Source organism: Poecilia formosa, unplaced genomic scaffold, assembly GCF_000485575.1.
Source record: "Poecilia formosa unplaced genomic scaffold, Poecilia_formosa-5.1.2 Scaffold0, whole genome shotgun sequence".
In the NCBI taxonomy this organism is placed as follows: domain Eukaryota; kingdom Metazoa; phylum Chordata; class Actinopteri; order Cyprinodontiformes; family Poeciliidae; genus Poecilia; species Poecilia formosa.
Genome location: NW_006799939.1, coordinates 2,858,118 through 2,877,576, shown reverse-complemented (window position 1 = coordinate 2,877,576; position 19,459 = coordinate 2,858,118). Strand labels below are relative to the sequence as shown.

General features: G+C 41.1%; 1 protein-coding gene across 1 annotated transcript; it reads left to right on the top strand.

Annotated features, from left to right (window-relative positions):
* Positions 1 to 611: 611 nt before the first annotated feature.
* On the top strand, positions 612 to 19,443 carry LOC103136649 (R-spondin-3-like). The gene is made up of 6 exons (XM_007550031.2): positions 612 to 1,568; positions 8,091 to 8,285; positions 8,889 to 9,032; positions 9,123 to 9,269; positions 9,622 to 9,807; positions 15,998 to 19,443. Exons 1-6 carry the CDS (start codon positions 1,469 to 1,471, stop codon positions 16,213 to 16,215), a joined length of 990 nt encoding a protein of 329 aa, XP_007550093.1. The 5' UTR covers positions 612 to 1,468; the 3' UTR covers positions 16,216 to 19,443.
* The last annotated feature ends 16 nt before the right edge of the window (positions 19,444 to 19,459 follow it).

Genomic DNA, 19,459 nt, shown 5'->3' with positions numbered 1-19,459 from the left:
AATGTTTAACACCAAATTGGAAGCTGCGAATCACATACCAACTTCAGCGTCAGGAGGCAGGTGCTGGGGGTGCAGACTCCGCGTTGACCGGATGTGCAGCTGACAACTTTTTTTTTCTTTTTTTCTTTTTTTTTTTAACACGCGCTCCTAATGCTGATGTGCACCGTCCATACCAAACCGTTCAGAGCATAAATTTATCATTCAGTTAAAAGGAATAACCAGACAGTTTTGATTCCTTTACTTTTTTCTTTCTTTCCTTTTTTTCTTTTTGTCTGTGGTAAAACTTTATGTTAGTATCGGTCTGAGCTGCTCTTGGTTTGAAAGGCCGAACAACATAAATAGTTCAGTAATCCAAACAATCATTTCCACATTCAGACTGCGGATGAGCACCAGCAGAGGAACAAACTCAAAGGAGGAATAAGAGAAAGCACAGTGCGCATCTGAATCCGTTCAGCGCGTCTCCCTCTCTCTCTCTGACGCGGGGGGCATGCCCTCTAAATAAACTTTAGAGCTCATAGAGAGAGGGGAGAGAGAGAGAGGAGAGAGAGAGAGAGAGAGAGAGAGCAGAAGGCTGAAGTCATCAAGGGAGTGAATGAGTCCTGCACGCAAAGCAGAAACGCGCTGAAAGTGCGGAGATTTACTTTGGTTCACACACGGTGAGGCAGCAGCAGGAGGAGGTGTCGGTTTTACAAGACCTGCGAAACTCTCTGCTGGGAGATCCGTTTTAATGATTCCTCATACTGATTGAGTGTTTTTTTTCTTCTGTGTTTATTTGTTTGCTTGTTTTACTTTGTTTGCTTGCGCCTGTGAGTGCTCCAGCTGATGCTGAGCTGAACAAGCGCGCCTGACGCAGTAAACGTAGCCACACACTCTGGGACGCACGGCGCATCTCTCTACCAGATGAGAGGAGAGGGTTCCCTAATTTGGAGTTCGGACGAATGGATTTAACTTTTCAGGCTTCTTCGGTGTTCCACTAAAACCTTCTTATAGCCTCTCTATTCACCATTTTTTTAAACTCACATACTAATGTTTAATTCTGTTTTTGCGTATATGCGCAACAAATGAAATTGGAGTTTGTTTCTGTTAGTGCGTTTTTTTTTCTCTCTCTCTCTCTCTCCCTCTTTTTTTTTAAAGGAAATGTTTCCCATCTCGGAACGGATAACGGACCTCTAACGAGGACTTGTTTTCTCGGCACATATGTGGACCCTATCCAGGATGTTACAGTCTAAACGGCCCAGGCATCATTGGGCCACGGTACGCTACAGCCACCACATAACACCACACAGCTGGGCTGCGTCCTGCTGCGTTTAGGAGTTTTCCGAGCTTCAACCTCTTTAGGCGGAGGAAAACATTTACACAAAAATAAAAAGAAAGAAAGAAAGAACAAGAAGAAGAAGAAGGAGAAAAAACGCCAACTTGTTTTGGTGAACATTGACATTGGCTTTAGGAGTCTCACCTCTGGGCTACTATGCAATTACAATTGATCTCCTTTGTTCTGATCATCTGGAACTGCATGGATTACTCTGGTTGTCAGCCGCACAGCAGCTCCAGGCACCGGCAGCACAAAGGTGAGTAGATCGGCGTGATGTCCGACGTTTCCACAGGAAGGTCAGAATATGGTTGGAAGAAATAAAATCTTTTTCCTATTATTATTATTCATTCATTTATGGAATGCTGCTCAAATTCTTCTTCTTTTTTGTGTGTGTGTTTTTTTAACTTAGAAATCAAAGGTAACCTTTTCCCTAATCATAGCTTAACTTTCTGTCAATTTAATCACACAGGACTGGATACGCTTGAGACGTGTCTGAGATGCTTTGTCTTTTTTTCTTGCTTTTGTGTTTTATGTGATATTAACGAAATCAGCAGCATTTCCGTCTGGAGATTGTTTTCCGTCTCGCACAACTTTCTGTCACACCATCTTTGTTGTATTGTGATTGAACTTAATTGGGTTGATTAAACGAGTGTGGAGCCACTTGCAGTCCCGCAGCTGCCGCTCTGAGCTGGAGCTCCAGCTTCCTGCGTCGCTCTCTAGCGGCGAGCGCAGCAGATTTCAGCCAGCAAACTTTATCCAGTCCAGACACCACGAGTTGAATATCCCTCTATTCGTCTCGTTATTCTAAATTGGGAGATATTTCTCCAGATGATGGCTGCAGTCATCTGAACTCCTCTTGTGACTGTTAATGCAAAGCTGTCAGCAGCAGTGAGGAAGATGAGATGTTCCATCCAGGCTCTGCCGGTATTTCTTCTCCCATTTATCTCCCAGAAGTCCAACATCATGTCTCATTTCTTGGGCTCTGACCAGGTCTATCCACTCTGAAATAAGTATGAAATAAAGTTTTTTTTTCTTTTTCTTTATTTCTTTACTTCTTTCTTTACTTCTTTCTTTCTTTCTTTCTTTCTTTCTTTCTTTACTTCTTTCTTTCTTTCTTTCTTTCTTTCCTTCTTTCTTTCTTTCTTTCTTTCTTTCTTTCTATTCTGCCCACGCACCTTGCATCACTGAGGGTCTCCAGATGGGCTCTGTGACTGATTCTGTTTGAGGAGAGCAGCGATAACTGGAATATTCCACGTATCACTTGTCAGCATATCTGAAAACTGTCTGTGATCTGCGGTGACAGAGCTCTGGAGTGATGTTTTTATCCATGCCACCTGCGGCGGAGAAGTTGATTTGATATTTAGAGCTCCGATTTGGACCGCAGGGATAGTTCTTTATTTGAAATGTTTCTGCAGTGACCATCAGTGCAGTGCCAAAAGTGCACAACTAGCCATATCTCATTTCGTCTGTTCCCAATTACGCATGCCTTCCTATATCTTGTCCATCAAAAACTTAAAAGTGTGGCATGCATTTGTATTCCGCTCCCCTAGCTCAAAAACTTTTTTATTTTTGCTCATTCTTATTCGCAGCTTAGCTCGAGCTCAGTCTAAATCTTTGGTGAACTTTGGTTTTCAAATGCCGTCTCGCATTGTCAGTCACCCTTAGTTTTGGACTTTGACTGAGCCGTTCTAACATGTGGGTACGCTTCCATCTACTTCTGTCTCACGTCTTTCAGAGTCCACCACATGTGTTCGTCCTGGATTGACCTGTATTTAGCTTCATGCGTCTTCTCAACAGTTCTAGCTTCTTTTCACATCCCTGCAGAAGAAAGGCATCTCCGCAGCATGATGCTTCCACCACCAAGTTTAAACACGTTCTCTGTGTCCCTCATGGCTTACCGCAAACTTTCAACTGGACTTTTTATTTCTTTCTTCCAGCCGTGGCTTTTTGCTTTTCACTCTTTCATAAAAGCCAGATTTAAGAAGTCCACTACTGCTGGTCTCCATTAAGAAACCGTGTAGTTAATAACTAACTACAAGAAAAAATAAAATAAAATCTTACCACATATTTTTGGTCTAGCTCCCAGTGCAAAAATCTCAGTAAACATAAAATAAGACAATACTAACTTACAAGTAACTTTTCAGTATAATATGAAAGCTTGTTTTAAGTCAAAAGTTTCTTAATATTGACAAAAAAGTATCAGTCACTTTTAAGTTCTGGAAGTAGCAAGTTTTATAAATATTACAGAGTAACTGACTTAAAACAAGTTCCCGTTGTTTGTAGAAAAATTTGTTGTAAGTTATTTTTGTCAATTTCAAGAGTACTAAGATATTTAAACTAGAAACTGGACCAAAAATACGTAGTTAAAAATTGTGCTTTTGAAGCATAAAGATTGGAACATTTCTTTATAACCAAATCGTGATTTTAACTTCTTTCTAAGCTTCTCCCTGCCCTCTTTGGTCTATATGCTGCTGTTTGGTCACTGATGTTCTTCAATAAAACAGCTATGTTTCTGCTGAGAACAAATTAAACACGGGCCTGCTCTTTGGTGCAAAGACATGTGGCACCATGTGAAGCTCCATCAGGAAAATCCAAATGAAACTGATTACTGACTGAAACTGACCAAACGTTTAAAAAAGTCCCAGGAGCATAAACGGTGTTGCGTGTGTAAATACGTGGCGTTCTTTGTACTCTCAGAGGTTTCAGGACCTTTAGCTGTTTATTTCCTCTAACCAGCACTAAGCCCTCCCTCTGAACAGGGTTGGCAGGATGCAAACAGGAAGGTCATGTAGACAAAACCTCGGTTTATGATATTTTTCCTCAAGAACAGACTCTGCTGGCGGCATTCTGTGCAGAAGACAAATCTTAAGCACCCGTCAGGCGACCGCTGTCCAACGCAAATAAACAAAGTGTGTTTTCAGTCTGAACCCATTCAGCTGCCTTTCAAAGCATCCCTTGGTCCATGTGGCTCTGCTTTGTAGATGAGAGAGCAACATCACCTTCATTCTCACATAGAATAAAGAGCAGTCACCCAACCTTTCCACGGGCCAATAAATAGTCAATTTAAGATCGCTTCCTCCAAGGATGCAGACATCCTACACTTTTAGTGATATCAGGGAGGGTGGAGGGATTGTTTTGGGGAACGAGTACAGACCAGGAGGGACAGAAAGGGGGATAGGACTCAGAGGAGAGTCAATGACCTCTCAGTTAACAGAGCAGGATTACCAAGCAGTAGACAGAACCCAAGCCACAAACTTCCGGTGTGCAATGATGATGATGATGATGATGATGATGCCTACAAAAGAAATTTTAATTCTTGGCGCAAGTAGTGTGTGTGTGTCTGTGTGTGTGTGTGTCATTGGTGATGTTTGCATGATAGAATGTAGAACAGAGGTACACTCATGTAAAAAAGGGGGAAAAACACATTGTTGTGACACATTTGGACACTTAAAATGAACTACAGCAATGCAGAATAACCCAAGTAGGATGAGTAAACCATAACAAGACTGGAGAGAAAAAAAACTTTTTGTAACATCTTTTTTTTTTGCAAAATATGCATTTCTGATGAGGAATAATTGGAACTCAAACATCTGGACATCAGATGTTGCCACAAACAAAGTGGAGGTGTAAGTCTGATGGTTTGGGGATGTTTTGCTGCAGCAGGACCTGGACAGTTTGCCGTCACATAATCCACCATGAATTTTATCACATCAGAGCATGGTTTTATAAAATGTGGGAACCATCTGTTAAAAAAAGAAAGAAAAAAATTGACCCAAAGAGCTGGACTGAATTGAAATCAAGACCTCGATCTCATTGAGGTGCAAACTTCAGACCTGTTATCGCTACACTAAGTGTCTCGTTAAAGTCATTTCAGACATTTACAAATCCTACATTTTTTCTAGGATCCTAAATTTATCCACAAGAAAATAAAACATGTTTTGTGAATAAAAGGAGGTTCATCTTTGTTGTTGAAATGCAGTGGAAATCACTTTATCTTCCAGATATGAATAAAATATAAGATTAAACATCAATATATGAACAATCCTAGATAAATAGGTTAACATTTTTCATATAACTGCCCATCTAACACAATTGCTTAAGTGTTTCTTCTGTCATTTCATAAGTCAAACAAAGATAAAAACCTGCTCATTTCCCATGCATTCTCTGTAGCACTTCCTTGGTGCACTACAGAGATGCAGGCAGTCCAGCCGAGGTTCAGCCTGGCTGGATTCCTGTCTCTGCGCAGCTTAGCAGGAATGCAAGTCGGCTGGTGGACGGCTCTCATAAAGACAGTCAGGATATTTCAAACAAAGTGTCTGTGATCTATGATGAACTGGCAGCTAAGGCCTGACTTGAGAAATACTCAAAGTTTATAAGGCATTTCCATGTGATGCTAGGATGACGGAGGAAAACCAAACCCTAATCCCAACCCTACCATGACGCACCTCTGTACCTTATAAACTTCATTAGGGATGGAGACGGAGAATTAACTCAACTAGGTCAAGTAACGTGAAATGGGAGAAGCACTTTTTTTTTTGTTGCAGTTTTAGTACATAATATGATGCTGTAGGTGGCACCGACTGGACGCATCTGTAGATGCAAATATCAAAGGAGAGGCTGAGATTTGTGTTTTGGATTTGGCTTGAGCTTACTTTTGAGGGACTGGTGTGCTGCTTCAATCATGGCGTGAAGCTAAAGAACAGTAGGAAGCTTCTCAGGAATGGCCCACATACCAAAATGCTCCAAGAGTACCTGGATGACGAGTCCAGGAGGCTGCAACAGAACCCAGAACAACGACTAAACCGCTTCAGACCGCTCATATCGCAGATAGGGTCAGTGTTCATCATATTACAGTGACAGACTGACTGGGGAAAAATGAAAATTTTTGAGAGAGGTCATAGGAGAAAAAAACTACTGAGCAAAAGGAAGGTAAAAAGCCCATCTTACATTTACCTAAAACCTCTTGATTATCCCGTAGGACTTTTGGGAAAATGACCTGATGAGATGAGAAGGGATGAGGGTTTGTGTGTCCCTCTGTGTTTCTGAGTTTCCTTTGACTCTTTCTGTGGCTTTTTGCTAAAGAGCTTCAAATCAAAGGCTGGAAATGACATAAAGGTTCAATTGTTTTAAAATCATAACTCCTTTAACCTTGGTATACCTCAATCAAAGGCTTTTCTATCTAATATGAAAAAGATCTGTGGACTTGGTTTTACTCCATAATTTATCTGAATCTGGCTTAGTCATTTGACGTCTAAGGTTTGGGATGTTCCTTCAGGTAAAGAGAAAACAACAGAGGAAACCGTTACTATAATGCTAGCTACTGCTGAAATGCTGCATTGTGCATGTCACTGTTCAGGCGTGACCTGAGTGATCAATGTACTCAGCCTGATTTCATGACATAACTTGTAGCAGCTACACTGATCTGTACCATGCAAGGTTGAAATTTCAAGACAGGTCTAAAACCGGCTGTCGACATGAATAAACGTTAATGTCCAATTGTTGTTGATGATGAAATGTCATCATCAACAATTGTTGATGTAAGAGTTCATGGTGACTGGGTAAATAACCCATAGTGTCGTGTTTTACATTTAGCTTTTTTTGCTAATTATTGTTCATTCTTATGATGATTCGTGAGTCCTCGTTACAGACTTAAGAGATGTAGATGTAGATGTAGAAGAAACTGAATGTTTTTAGTGGTGGTTTTATGGTTTTAACTTCAGCTTCTTCCTAGCACATATCGATGTGCCACTGAGCAAGGCACTTAACCCTAATTTTACCTGCTGCTCTCCTGATCAATGTGTGAGAGTATGAATATTGTGGCTTTGAGAATCAAACTTTGCTGCAGGATTGATTTAACTGGTCAGTATGAGTAGAAAATCCATATTGAGGTTCAGTCCATTTATTCTATTTGTTGACTAAAGGCAGCTGTACAACAAATAATCCACCAATATGTCTTTATTTTGTTATATAGGTTGGATGCAGTGTTTAAGGTTGAACTGCAGAGGGGTCTCATGTGCACAGTAGTGTCATTCTGGAAAGACTTGAATGCACTTTTTGAAACACCTACGCTGTAATATCATTTTTACTACAAACTAAAATCAGAGTTGTCGGACCAGCTCTTAGTTATGTGGGATGGGTTGCCACTTATAATGATATTTAAATGTAATATCTTCAACTCTGTTGTTTATCTGCCTTTCATTTCAGTGACATTGTAAATTATGTTGCATTTGATAAACAACACACAAGTTCTGCCTTTCTACACGTCTGGTAATTTAGCATTCACCGTTTTTTTTTGGACATGGTGCAAACAGTTACAGTATGAGCATCACAGCTTAGAAATGCCATATATACATTCAACAAATGAGTTTATGCAGATGTTCTGTTTGCGATGTTTTACTCAGCTCAGTACGTCAAAAGCTTGAAGTGTCCCCTGCTAATAGCTGTGATGCCTAACTACGTTCTGATTAAGTTAGTTAAACATTTTTTGTCTGGTTAGGGACATTCAAAGACCGTCTATGTTTTATTTCAGTTTTTGACTAGGTGACACTATTTGATGTTTGACAAAATCAGGACTTAACCTGTCATGCATTTTTCAATAGGCCAGCATCGACTGCATCTGAAAGTGTGAGACTGAATTTTGGCACATTTTGCCTCTCATACACCTTGTAAAAACCAGTAAAAACAAGCTGCCATGTGACTGGTCAAACCCCGGACTTTTCTCAGATGTAATCTTAGTGTTTTGTTTATCATGATGAAAGTTGTCTGCTTCTGTCTACAGCGATGGCCGGTGGCAGCTCGGGGTGCCAGCAGAGTGGCTGTCTGACCTGCTCAGACTACAATGGCTGTCTGTCCTGCAAGCCTCGTCTCTTCATGCATTTGGAGAGGATCGGGATGAAACAGATCGGGGTGTGCATGACTTCCTGTCCTCCTGGCTTTTACGGCACCCGGTCACCTGAGAGAAACACTTGTACGAGTGAGTAAAAAGCTAGCAACAAATTGAGAGAAACACGGTGGAGTGCTTTAGCTAAAGTCTAAACCCAACTTTGACAGAGTGATAGCAGCGTTGTGTTGGATTTTCTTTTATGTATTCTATGTAAAAGAGACAGTAGAACCACTAAACATACACCAAGCTATTTCTTTTTTTTTACATTTTGTCACAGTACAATTTGCACATTATTGAAATTTTATAGTTCGCATTTTTATTCAGCTCTGTTTACTCTAAAGAAATCCAGTGCAACCATTTGCCTTGAGGTGTCCAATAACTGGTAAACTAATACGTCACATGATCATGACCACATCACTCTATATTTAGTAGTGATGTAAAAATATCTGGAAATGTTCAAGAGCTGCGAACACTTCATTTCAGATTTGCATTATACCAATGGCATTCACTCTTATTTACTTCTAAGACTAACTAACATGGCAATATGAGCAAATATACTGAGGTAACTTGCTCTGTGTGTCACTTAATTAGGTTAAGTGTTGTGCTGCAGCCAGCCAGTGAAACATCAACTTACCTACAGGTGTTTTAATGATCATCGATGGTGTTTTTTTGTTTGTTTGTTTTTTTTATCAGAGTGCAGGTCGGAGTGTGACTCGTGCTTTAACAAGAACTTCTGCACGCGCTGCCGAGCGGGGTTCTACCTTCACCTGGGCAAGTGCCTGGACAGCTGCCCTGTAGGCATGGTCCACAGCGACGCACAGAGGGAGTGCGTTCCCAGTGAGTGTCTCATTTTTTTTTTTACTTTTTTCAAGGCTTGTGGGAAAATAGTGGTATTTTCTGAGCTCAGATGTGTGAATGTTCCTGCAGGATGCTCTGCGGAGTGTGAATCGTGTGTGAACAGTGACACGTGCACCCGGTGCCGGCCTGGCCTTTATCAGCTGAATGGAAGGTGCCACCATATCTGTCCAGACGACTATGAGCCCAATGACAAACTAATGGAGTGCACTCCACAAGGTAAGTCCCGTGTTATACTCGAATCTTAAATGTCGAGCTTTTATTGACTTTGAGTGGAAAATTATCATAATTATCAGAAATAAAGGTTTGGAAATATCAGTCAAATTAATGAATTGTTTTACTGAAATAAATATTATTGTAATTTATTGAGATGCACCTGCGTCTTTTATTGAGACTGGGCGTAAACGACCATTGGCATTGGAAAGAATAGTGACTTGCCAATGCCAAATCTCCTTAAAGCACATTCAGTATGTGAAAATGTTTTAGATGAATGAATATACTTTGTGCTCAAGGAAAGGAGACAAACTTAGTCCTCACTGTCACCTCTCCCTCTCCATGTTTGCTCTGCTAGTGCACTGCGAGGTGGGCGAGTGGAGTGAGTGGAGCCCCTGCTCTCGGTCGGGCAGAACCTGCGGTTTCAGACGGGGCCAGGAGACCCGCACAAGGCAGGTCCAGCAGTATCCATCTCCGTTTGGCAATCCCTGCCCAGACATCTCTGAGGTCAAAGAGTGTCTGGTCAAGAAAAAGAGATGTCAAGGTAAATAAAACCTCCTCGCTCCGTCTCTCTCTCCTCATTAAAGAACCCTCCAGGCCAACATGACCCTAAAAGCTGGACGTATCGATTAAAGCCACCAAATCCAGCCAATGGTAATTGCTCCCAATCCTTCAGGTTCACTGCCAACGCTGTGTTTGGAACACATGGCTCGGTTTCAGCTCCATGCATTCCAGACCGCTCTGCTTCAGTTTGTACAACCAGAACAAGCCTGTCTTCCGCTCAGGACTCTGACTGTTTATTCAGACGACTGTCATTGTGGCTGCAGTCAGGACAGTGGGGTGGGGGGGGAGCACACATGCGGGATGTTGCAATGGGCACCCTGTATTTTTTGTGGGGTTTCCCCCTCCCCCCACCCCCCCGACACCCCCTCCAGATCCCACTTTAGGTTTGAAACAGTGAAAGCCTCTCTCTGTGCTCTCAGTAAACAGGGAATAGCATGATGATTTCTAATGAATGGGCTGAAAACTGCTTTCAGACGAGGCTCGTCTTTTTGAAATATGCAGCCTGCAGCAGTTTTACAACCACTTGGAGGTTTTTTCTGGGTTTTTTTGTGCAATTGTGGGTACCAAGGTGGTCGGTTGTCGGCCACGACTGGTTGTGTTTTTTTTTTCCTCTGGGGGTTCTGCAGTGTTACATGACAGATTGCAGACAGGGTAGGAGGCTGAGATCCAGTCCCTTGGGGCCTCACACTTACAGAACAAACACTGTGCTTGTGCTTCTATGCGTGCGCGCGTATGCGTGCGCGCGTGTGCGTGCGTGCGTGTGTGTGTGTGTCTGTGTGTGATGCAGCAAAAAGCAGTTGGCTCTGGAGTAGAGACAGCCAGCTCAACATCAACATCCTCCTCTTGGGAGGCACGAGGCGACCAGGGGATCAGTATTGGTTTATCCCCACAGCTGCTAATACACACACGATAATTTGCTCCATACACACACACACACACACACACACACACACATGCACATGCATGCACACACAATAGCAGGACATATATGCCCAGCTAAAGCTAGGCTGTGTGTGCTTTGAACAGGCCAGACAACTGCACACGCTTCTAGGCACTCAAATTCCAGTGCTATAGAGCTGATACGAGTTGGACTGGGAAATGTAACCTCTGTCTCCCATTTAATCACTGTCTGTCAGCATCTCGATGTTCATCCCCTCACACACACGGCCTTCGTGCAGACACACGCCGAGGAAAGCCATAAGCGCCGCAGTGGCACTTCGATTCACTCAGACCGAGACCTGAAACCTTAATTTGGATTGAACTGAAACTGATGCAAACAGAGTGAGACGGAAAGAGCAGACCGCTCTTATCAGTGCTACCCTCATGATTACTCAGTTGCCTGATCTCCAAGAGACTCCACAGTGAATGGAGGCTAATTATCTGCCTCGGCGCATCCTCTCCTCGGTGTTTACGTTCTGCACACGCTAGGGGGTCAGTGGCCTGACCTCAGAGAGCCCCCAGTAATCCTCCAGCAGCCCTCCAACACTGATACATCCTTCTTCCCTTCTTCCTCTTTTTGTGCTTTCTCCTTTAGCTGCTATTCTCCCCCCCACCCACCCCTTCCACCTCCACACACACACCCTGCGTCTCCTTTTCCTCTTCCTGTAGTTGGCAAATGTTATTTTGTTTTTCACATCTTCTTCTCCTTCTTAATGCATGATTTTTTTTATTACTTTTACTTCTTTAGAGGTGCACCAATGAGGCTTTTCCTAGTAATACCAACTTCAAGTTTTCTTTGACACCTTATTTTACAGTTCTGTACATTCTATTTTTTTTTCACAAGAAGAAAAAAAAATACCTCTGGTCCCTTGATGGAGATCGTGGTTTTGAAACCAACAGAAAAGGAGGAATTCAATTATTAAAGTCATTTACGCATCAAAGCATCAATATTTTGGATCAAAGCAAAATTTCTTTTGTTCTTCTGTTGTTTCTGTTTATTGTGTTTATGTTATTAAAGTATTTTGTAGACACCTGTTAAACTTCATCTAAAATCTGTCTCAGTTTTTATCAAAATAATTCCAAAGGAAAAAAAAATACAAAAATTCCTAAAAGTTAGAAGTTTGATGGTATATCATACTTAAGCATATTCGTATTGGTATTGGGATTGGTATTAGGATTAGTATCGGTGTTACTGTTCCTGCATTTACTTTGCATCCCTCTTTCTGAGTAATATGCAATTATTACTCATGAAACAATCTGAAAAATCAAGACATCTGTAGTATTTCATTAATCTTTATATAAACTCCTGACTCTCATTTTGCATAGTTAATCAACAGCTACAATAAGGATCCCCTCAAGCCTCATGCTGACATCACACAGGCCTATATGTGCAGATCTATCAGCTCTGACATCCAGTTGAGCCTCATCACAATCCACTGAATATGAATACACATACCCACACATCCTCATTTGTCTTCCCTCAAATGATTTCTGACTAATTTGTCCTTCAGTGGTACTGAGCTTCACCTTCCAGGTCTCTGTAGCCAGATGGACCATTTGTCTGTCTGCAGGGCTCAACACATGCAGAAAAAGGCACACTGAGAAACATAAAGCTATACAAGCTACCGTCAGTCATCCACTCAGCATGTATGTATATATCTGAGTGAGTGAGTATTACTCACACCACAACCCCCACGGTGACATCCTGGCAGCCATGCAGCAGGCATTCCAGTTGTGGGACAGCCCAAGGCCTTTAATCCCGGTCTGTCTCCCGCCAAAAGCTCCCCCACCGACTGAACGGCTGCCACAGAGGATGTAACAACATAAAACCCACAGTGTCTCTTTAAATATCCCTCTGAACACTTATGCTCTGTCTGTCAGTGACACACAACATGATGGCTTTTCAGTTATTACCTCCCTGAGGGTTTCTTTTCGTTATAGCTTTTTCCTCCATTGTCCTTTTTGGGGATTTCATGTTCTATAAAGTTTTTCTCTTTGTTCTTAAGTCAGGCAAGTGCTCTACTTTGTGTCTTTGTGTTTGATTTCTACAAGCTGCTGTTACAGACAAACTTATGCTGGGAAACAAGACAACAAATGCAACATGTTCTTGCAAATGGTATTCATCATTTCTGAGAGAACCGCAGCACTGGTGAATAGCTTGTTCTGTGTGAGCATGCTGTTCCACACACTGTTTTACTTCTTACTTCAAAACTTTGGACCAATCAGGGGTTTTTTTTTTCATACATCTCTTGTTATCCCCTACCTGGTATGACCAGTACAACTCCTTCCTGATTTAAGTACTATTTATCTAACAGGAAGCAGTTTGTTACATTTGATAACACTCTGCATACAGCTACAGTTAAACTAGGGGTGCCTCAAGACTCTGTTATCGAACCCTTCCCTTTTCATTATCAACATGGTCCATCTTGACCAAAACATATCCGACCATAACCTAAAACCATCCTATCTTGATCACTCATGAATCTGTCTCAGGAATAAATTCAATTCTAAACACTTATCAACTGTGTGGACAAAAAAAAAGAAGAAAAACCTGTGGATGTCTACAAATTAAAATTAGGAGCAAACATTTCACATGGAATTTTGCAGTTTTCTTGACATATCCATTTTTTCACGTCAATCCAAAAATGGATTGTGGATCTATTCCTCCCAAGGTGTTTCCAGGTCAGAAGAGACTTATAGACCCTCCAGCAAATTCTGTTCCACGGTCTTCTCCTAGTGCTACTTGCACGGAAAACCTCCAAAAATCATTTCCTTGAACCAAACCAATTCCTTCCAGTGCTGAGAAGCAGTGATTCCACCTCAAGCTGCTTGCATTCGCTCTTCACCCAACCACTGTACTGAGGGCGTTCCTTTCAGCTCCTTTAATTACAGTCCACATCTCATGACCATAGGTCAAGGGTCATTAGGTACAAACCAGTCATGACTTTGGATCAGATCTTTCATCACCACAACAGACCAGATCAGTGACCACATCTCGTAAGCTATCCTACTAACACACATGACCAAGACAACTTGTTCACAACTTATTGCACTAATGCAATGTAAAGACGCTTTACAATGAAATCAGTCATTCCCATTCATGCACACATTCACATTCTGGTGGACAAAGTGTTTTGCTTCATCCGTGGAATTGAACTCCTTCCACCATCGCCACCTAATCATTAATCATACATAAAGTCCTATAAGACGCACATCGGTTCCAAGAAAATTATTTATCCCAAACTTCAATCTTCGAGCAATGAATAAAGATCTTTACTTTTTATTTTTGAACGAGCCAAGTTCTCTGTACCTTCAAGTTTTTGATAGCAACTCATAACAAATGGAAATTTGAGAGTGTCTACGGTAAATGTTGTAAAACAAAGCAGGTGTCCCATTAAGGGACCGTTATCCGCACGTCCACTCACAGTTTACGTTTAGCCTGTCGGAAACTGTTCCAGCAAACCAAATGCATGTTGGCTTGATAAACACTCCGCTAATCATCTCAACACTGGCATGGATTAGGTTTCTGCTCTGGTTCAACAAAAGCACTGGGGCTACAGTATGACTAATCCACTGAACTTGTAAATAGTTATGGTGTCAGGACAGAGAAAACAATGAGAGCGAAGGGGACTTCCTGTGTTTATAGAGGATGAGGGCATACCCTGGATGAGTCAGTGGACCAGATTACCCCGTCCATCCATCTATCCATCGGCTCATCCATCCATGAAACCGGTTCCCTTTGCTATCACTTCTGTTGCACTGAAAACAAGCCATCTGTTGCAGTCAACACTTGAACATTGTTGCGTCCCCATTTCCATCTCAAGGCCTCTTTTCGTCTCAGAACGTCAAGCAGGAAACGTTGCACAGTAGTTAGGGAGACTCTCGTAACACCGGTGTAAAAGGCTTAAGTCGGACCTGGTTCCAGATCCAACCAGAGACCTGCCGTGATTAATGCATGTAGGGGGTGAGGCGGGAGGCAAAAAAGCTTGCAGACAGGGGAGACAGATCTCTCTTTTCCTCTCTCCCTGTGTCTGAGCCCACTGCCTACTTCAGCAGTTTCACAATCCCCAAACAGGCAGCCAACAGCAGGCCGTGCTGCTCCGTTCCACTCACACATGAGCGCCACCCGTACAACAACAGGAAAGGGCCTCCTCTGCTTTCACTCGTAGGTCCCGTCTCCAACCTCCCTGAGGGTATATCTTGTTATTATCATTAATAACCACGGCTCAGGCAGAGATAAAACCTTCAGCATTCCAAAAACTCCCACTTTTGTTTATGAGACAGTGTTGCAAGAACAGATAAAATTGGGGGTGAGGGATTGGGGGGTGTTATTTAAAGGCTTTCTATTTTCGACAAAGGTCTGCTCATCACATGCAGAGTGCCACAACAGCTGACAGGCTGATAGCGGAGCAGCTACTTGTTGATAAAGAGTGACACCTAGTGGTAAAAAAAAAATATAAAAAATCAACAATGCTCCTGATTAGGAGTCAGTCTGTTTTTGTGGTTCCTGTAGTTAAGGAAATTTTATTTAAGGTTTATTAAATTCATACGACATGAAATGCACTCAGATTTACAATTAAAATCAGATTTATACAAATATTATGTAAAGGATGAGATTTTTCACTTGCTGTCTAAGAATAAATAGGTAGGTAATCAGAGATTAGCAGAGTTTCTTCTGTTTTATAATTTTGTTTGTTTGTTTGTTTGTTTGTTTGTTTGTTTTTTTTGTTTTCTTTACATTCATAAGTTGAAATACAAGATGTCCACAATAGTTTGCGGACCTTTGCTCTACAGGCAGAACTGGCCTTATTGAATCAGGTTTATAGGCCGCCTTGCTTACACAGATCTGGCCACAGATATCTCATGGGATAGAGCTAAGAACTGTGTTGTCCATTTGGAAGAACCACTTGTGCCCAAAGTCTAACTTCCTGTCTGATGTTTTGAGATGTTTGTTTATCTGAAAGCAACAGAATCTGACTCTTCCTTAGCAGTATGGTGGCTGGACATTCCCATAGTGTTTACACTTGGCTATAATTTCAGTGTATGTAAACATCTGGTTTTAACTGTGAGACATTTCCTTTTTATTCTTCAGTAAGACCAAATTCATGCACTGAAACTATGACTTTTATCCTGAGAAAATTCCTGTCAACAAATAACTTCAGCCTGAATAACAATGAACTCAGCTGAACTACACTAATCTTCTTCCCTTGTCAAATTTCCTCGGTTTTCAGGAGCACGGAGGAAGACCGACCGAAAAGAGAGGCGGAATCGCAACAACCGCAAGGACAAGGAGAGCCAGGAGGGTCGGAGGGAGAGGAAGCGGGAGCGGGAGCGGGAAAGGGATGCGGGTGAACGGGAAGACTCTGATAACAGGAACAAAACGGAGAACCGACACCGGAGAGGCCACGACTCACAGACAATCTCTCCTGAAGACGGCCTCGTGCAATAAAGCTGGGGACAGATGATGACCGACCCCCACCTCTGGTTGTCTCCCCTTCCTTCCTGCTCCATGACATCCCAACCCCTCAGAGGGGTTGGGATGTCCCCCTGCCCCCCGTCCCCCGTCTACTATCTCTCCCCTTTTTGACCCCTCCTTACAGGGGTGTTGCTGCTACTTGTATGGTTTCAACAGACCGTTTTTACATCAGCGTTATTCATGGACTGTAATAAGCCCTTTTGATCTCAAAAACTGCATCACCGTTCAAAGTGTCTCACGTGAAAGCTTTATGGAGACGCTGCTGTCTGGAAACTGGGAACACTCTGTGACTGCAGAGGACCATCAGACAAACTGACTGAGATGGAGACATATGTGCTTGTTCATACGGTTATTTAATGGAGCTTTGGTACAACGATGTGTATCTGTGGTTCCAAATGTAGATTGATTTTACAGCATTGCAGTGCTTTGCAAAAGTATTTACATCCATTGAACTTTTTTATTTTTGCATTTTGTCGCTTTACAACCATAAACTTTGATGTATTTTACAGAGATTTGATGTACTAGACCAACATAAACTGGTGCAAATTGTGAAATGAAAAGAAAATCTATAATTTTATCTTTTTTCTACAAATAAAAATTTGAATAGTGTGACTTGCATTCAACCCCCTTTAATCTAATATGTGTGACATCAATCACACATACTAGACATCAGTCACGTATTAGTGACTGATGTGACACTTAAGTCTCCAGTTGTTCCTTTGTCCATAAGCAACAATACATTTCTTTGGACAACAATATCTTGTACAAAGCAATGTACTGCTTTCAGATGTCACCTGATTTGTAAATAAACTCAACATTTTCATAACTTAATCTGATTATAACACAGGAATAGGTTATAAATAAAGTTTGTTAGAGAACATTAGTGAACAAAGAGCATTAGGAAAACCAAAGGGCTCAGCAAGAAGTAGTGTTAGGTTATAAAACATTAAACCAAGCTTTAAAAATCACATGATGCTCTGTTTAGTTCGCCATCATAAAATTAGAAAAGTACAGCACCACTGTAAATCTACCAAGATAAGGGTGTCCATGTTAACTGATAGGCCAGAAAAGGAGAACATAAATCTAAGACGCAGTCAAGAGGACCAAGGCAACTCTAAAAATCTATCCTTAATGGAGGAGTGTCAAGAAGAAAGCAATTGCTGAAACAAAGAAATGAGAACACATCTGTGGTAAAAGGTGCTCTGGTTCAATGTGACCAAAATTAAACGTTTTTAGCATATTACCTTTTACTTCACAACTATTCACCACTTGTTGGGCTGTCCCTTAAAATCCAAATTAAATATCTGGACGTTTGTGCTTGTGACTCGGCAAAATGAAAAAAAAAAAAAAGTTCAAAGTGCGAGAATACTTCTGAAAGACACTGTGTGTAGAAAAGTTTATTATTATTGTTGTACTTGTTGTGTAGATCTATCTGGTGGAAATTTTGTAAAGAACAAAAATATGAGTATTAGCTCTTGCCAACTTCATACTGACACATGTAGGGAAAGCTGAGTGCCGTGTCCAAAACTGAAATATGTACATCTGGGATGAAAGCAAAGTTTATCCAAAGAAGTGCTAAATCTTCCGGAGCACTATTCTTTTTTTTTTCTCCCCTCCTTTTGTGTAAATAGATTCTGTGCTCCAAATAAAGCTCATCAACCAGAACAAAAAAAGAAAAAACTGTATGTAAAATAAAGCTGTAATGGTTTCTATTTGTGCGTGTTGTTTGTCCAGCTCCATAAACCCTGATTAGTTCTTAGGTGATTAGCAACAATGCTAATCAGCTAAGAACTGCTGGGACAGTCCAGAGTTAGCTTGAGAAACAAACATGCTTCTGTGTTATCTAGTGGTGTCATAAAGTGCTTGATAGCCTACCACATTTAATAATCAACTAGTGTAAATTCCTAGAAAAAAATTATGATTAGTCATTGTACATTTCAACAGCTTTCGATATTAAATGTTAAATATGTAAATTGTTGATTCATAAAACTGTGGCTCCTAAAGCTGTTCAGCTTCTGATTTGTGACCATGGCTTCTGGTTGAGAATTTGTTTCCACTATGGTCAATTAAGCAGGAGTGAAATAATATAAACATGTGATACATTTGTCAGATCTTTTTTTTTTTTTTTTAAGTATTGTTAGTATTTGTCTTTATGTGTTCAATGTAGATGTGATTTATAATTATTTAACTGAATTTCCAAAGAACTCTAGATCATAAACTTGCTGATTTGGGATCCCAGTTTTAGCTGCCACCCTCAGTGCTGGATTTAAAAGAATATGAGCCCTGGGCTAGAGCCAGTTTTACCTCATCTCTACCAGTCTATGTATGCAACAGATTGAAAGGTACACATCGACTTAGTGGTTTTCATGCCTTTTATAGCAGTATACTTTCTTATGAATTCATCTTTGTTTTTGTACTTTCTTAAAATGTCTTCGTACTCTGGCATGCTGCTGGGCATAGCAGAGATCCCATAAAAGCAGACTATTAGATGTGTTCTGACTTTGGGATGTTTTCTCCTTTTCTTCTCTGTTAATACTATGGAAAAAAAAATGGAAAAAAAAGACGACCCAAACAAAACTTAATTAATAGAATTATTTCTAGAACCCATAAAAATAACAAATGCAAAATATTACACTAACCACCCCAGGCCTGTGTGTGGTGACAATGCACAGTCACTGACACAGTTTGGGTGTCAGATATCATTCTCAAATAATTTAAAATGTTTCAGATTATATACATAAAAATCTCAGAGATTTGGGCTTTTTAACCTTGTATTATACTTCTTTAGCCACACATTAGTTCTATGAATACATGTATTTTTTGATCCCCAGGTTTCTGCCCTTGGAAAGCCCTTGCTAAAGTCCGGCCCTGCGCAAAGAAACCTGACCAGACATCCTGATCAGTGACCTTTTCACCCTTTTAAACCCTTATTATGCAAGAAAGGTAAGAGAAAGGAAGCATTTTAAAGCTAGTCTGTTTATTGGTGGAGTGAATATTTTGCTCTTCAGTAATAACAACCGTTTTTTTGCATCAGTAGACATATGACAGCGTTCCCTCCTTGTTCACAGCAGAAAAGTCTATGCAAATACATACTGCATTTAAATTTGCAAAAATAAAAACGAATCACAGTACGGTAGAGAATGGGCACGAATTATACACACAGAAGAAAGCTGTGGTTGGTAAAGAGGAATAAAAGTCAAAAAAAGAAAAGGACCCA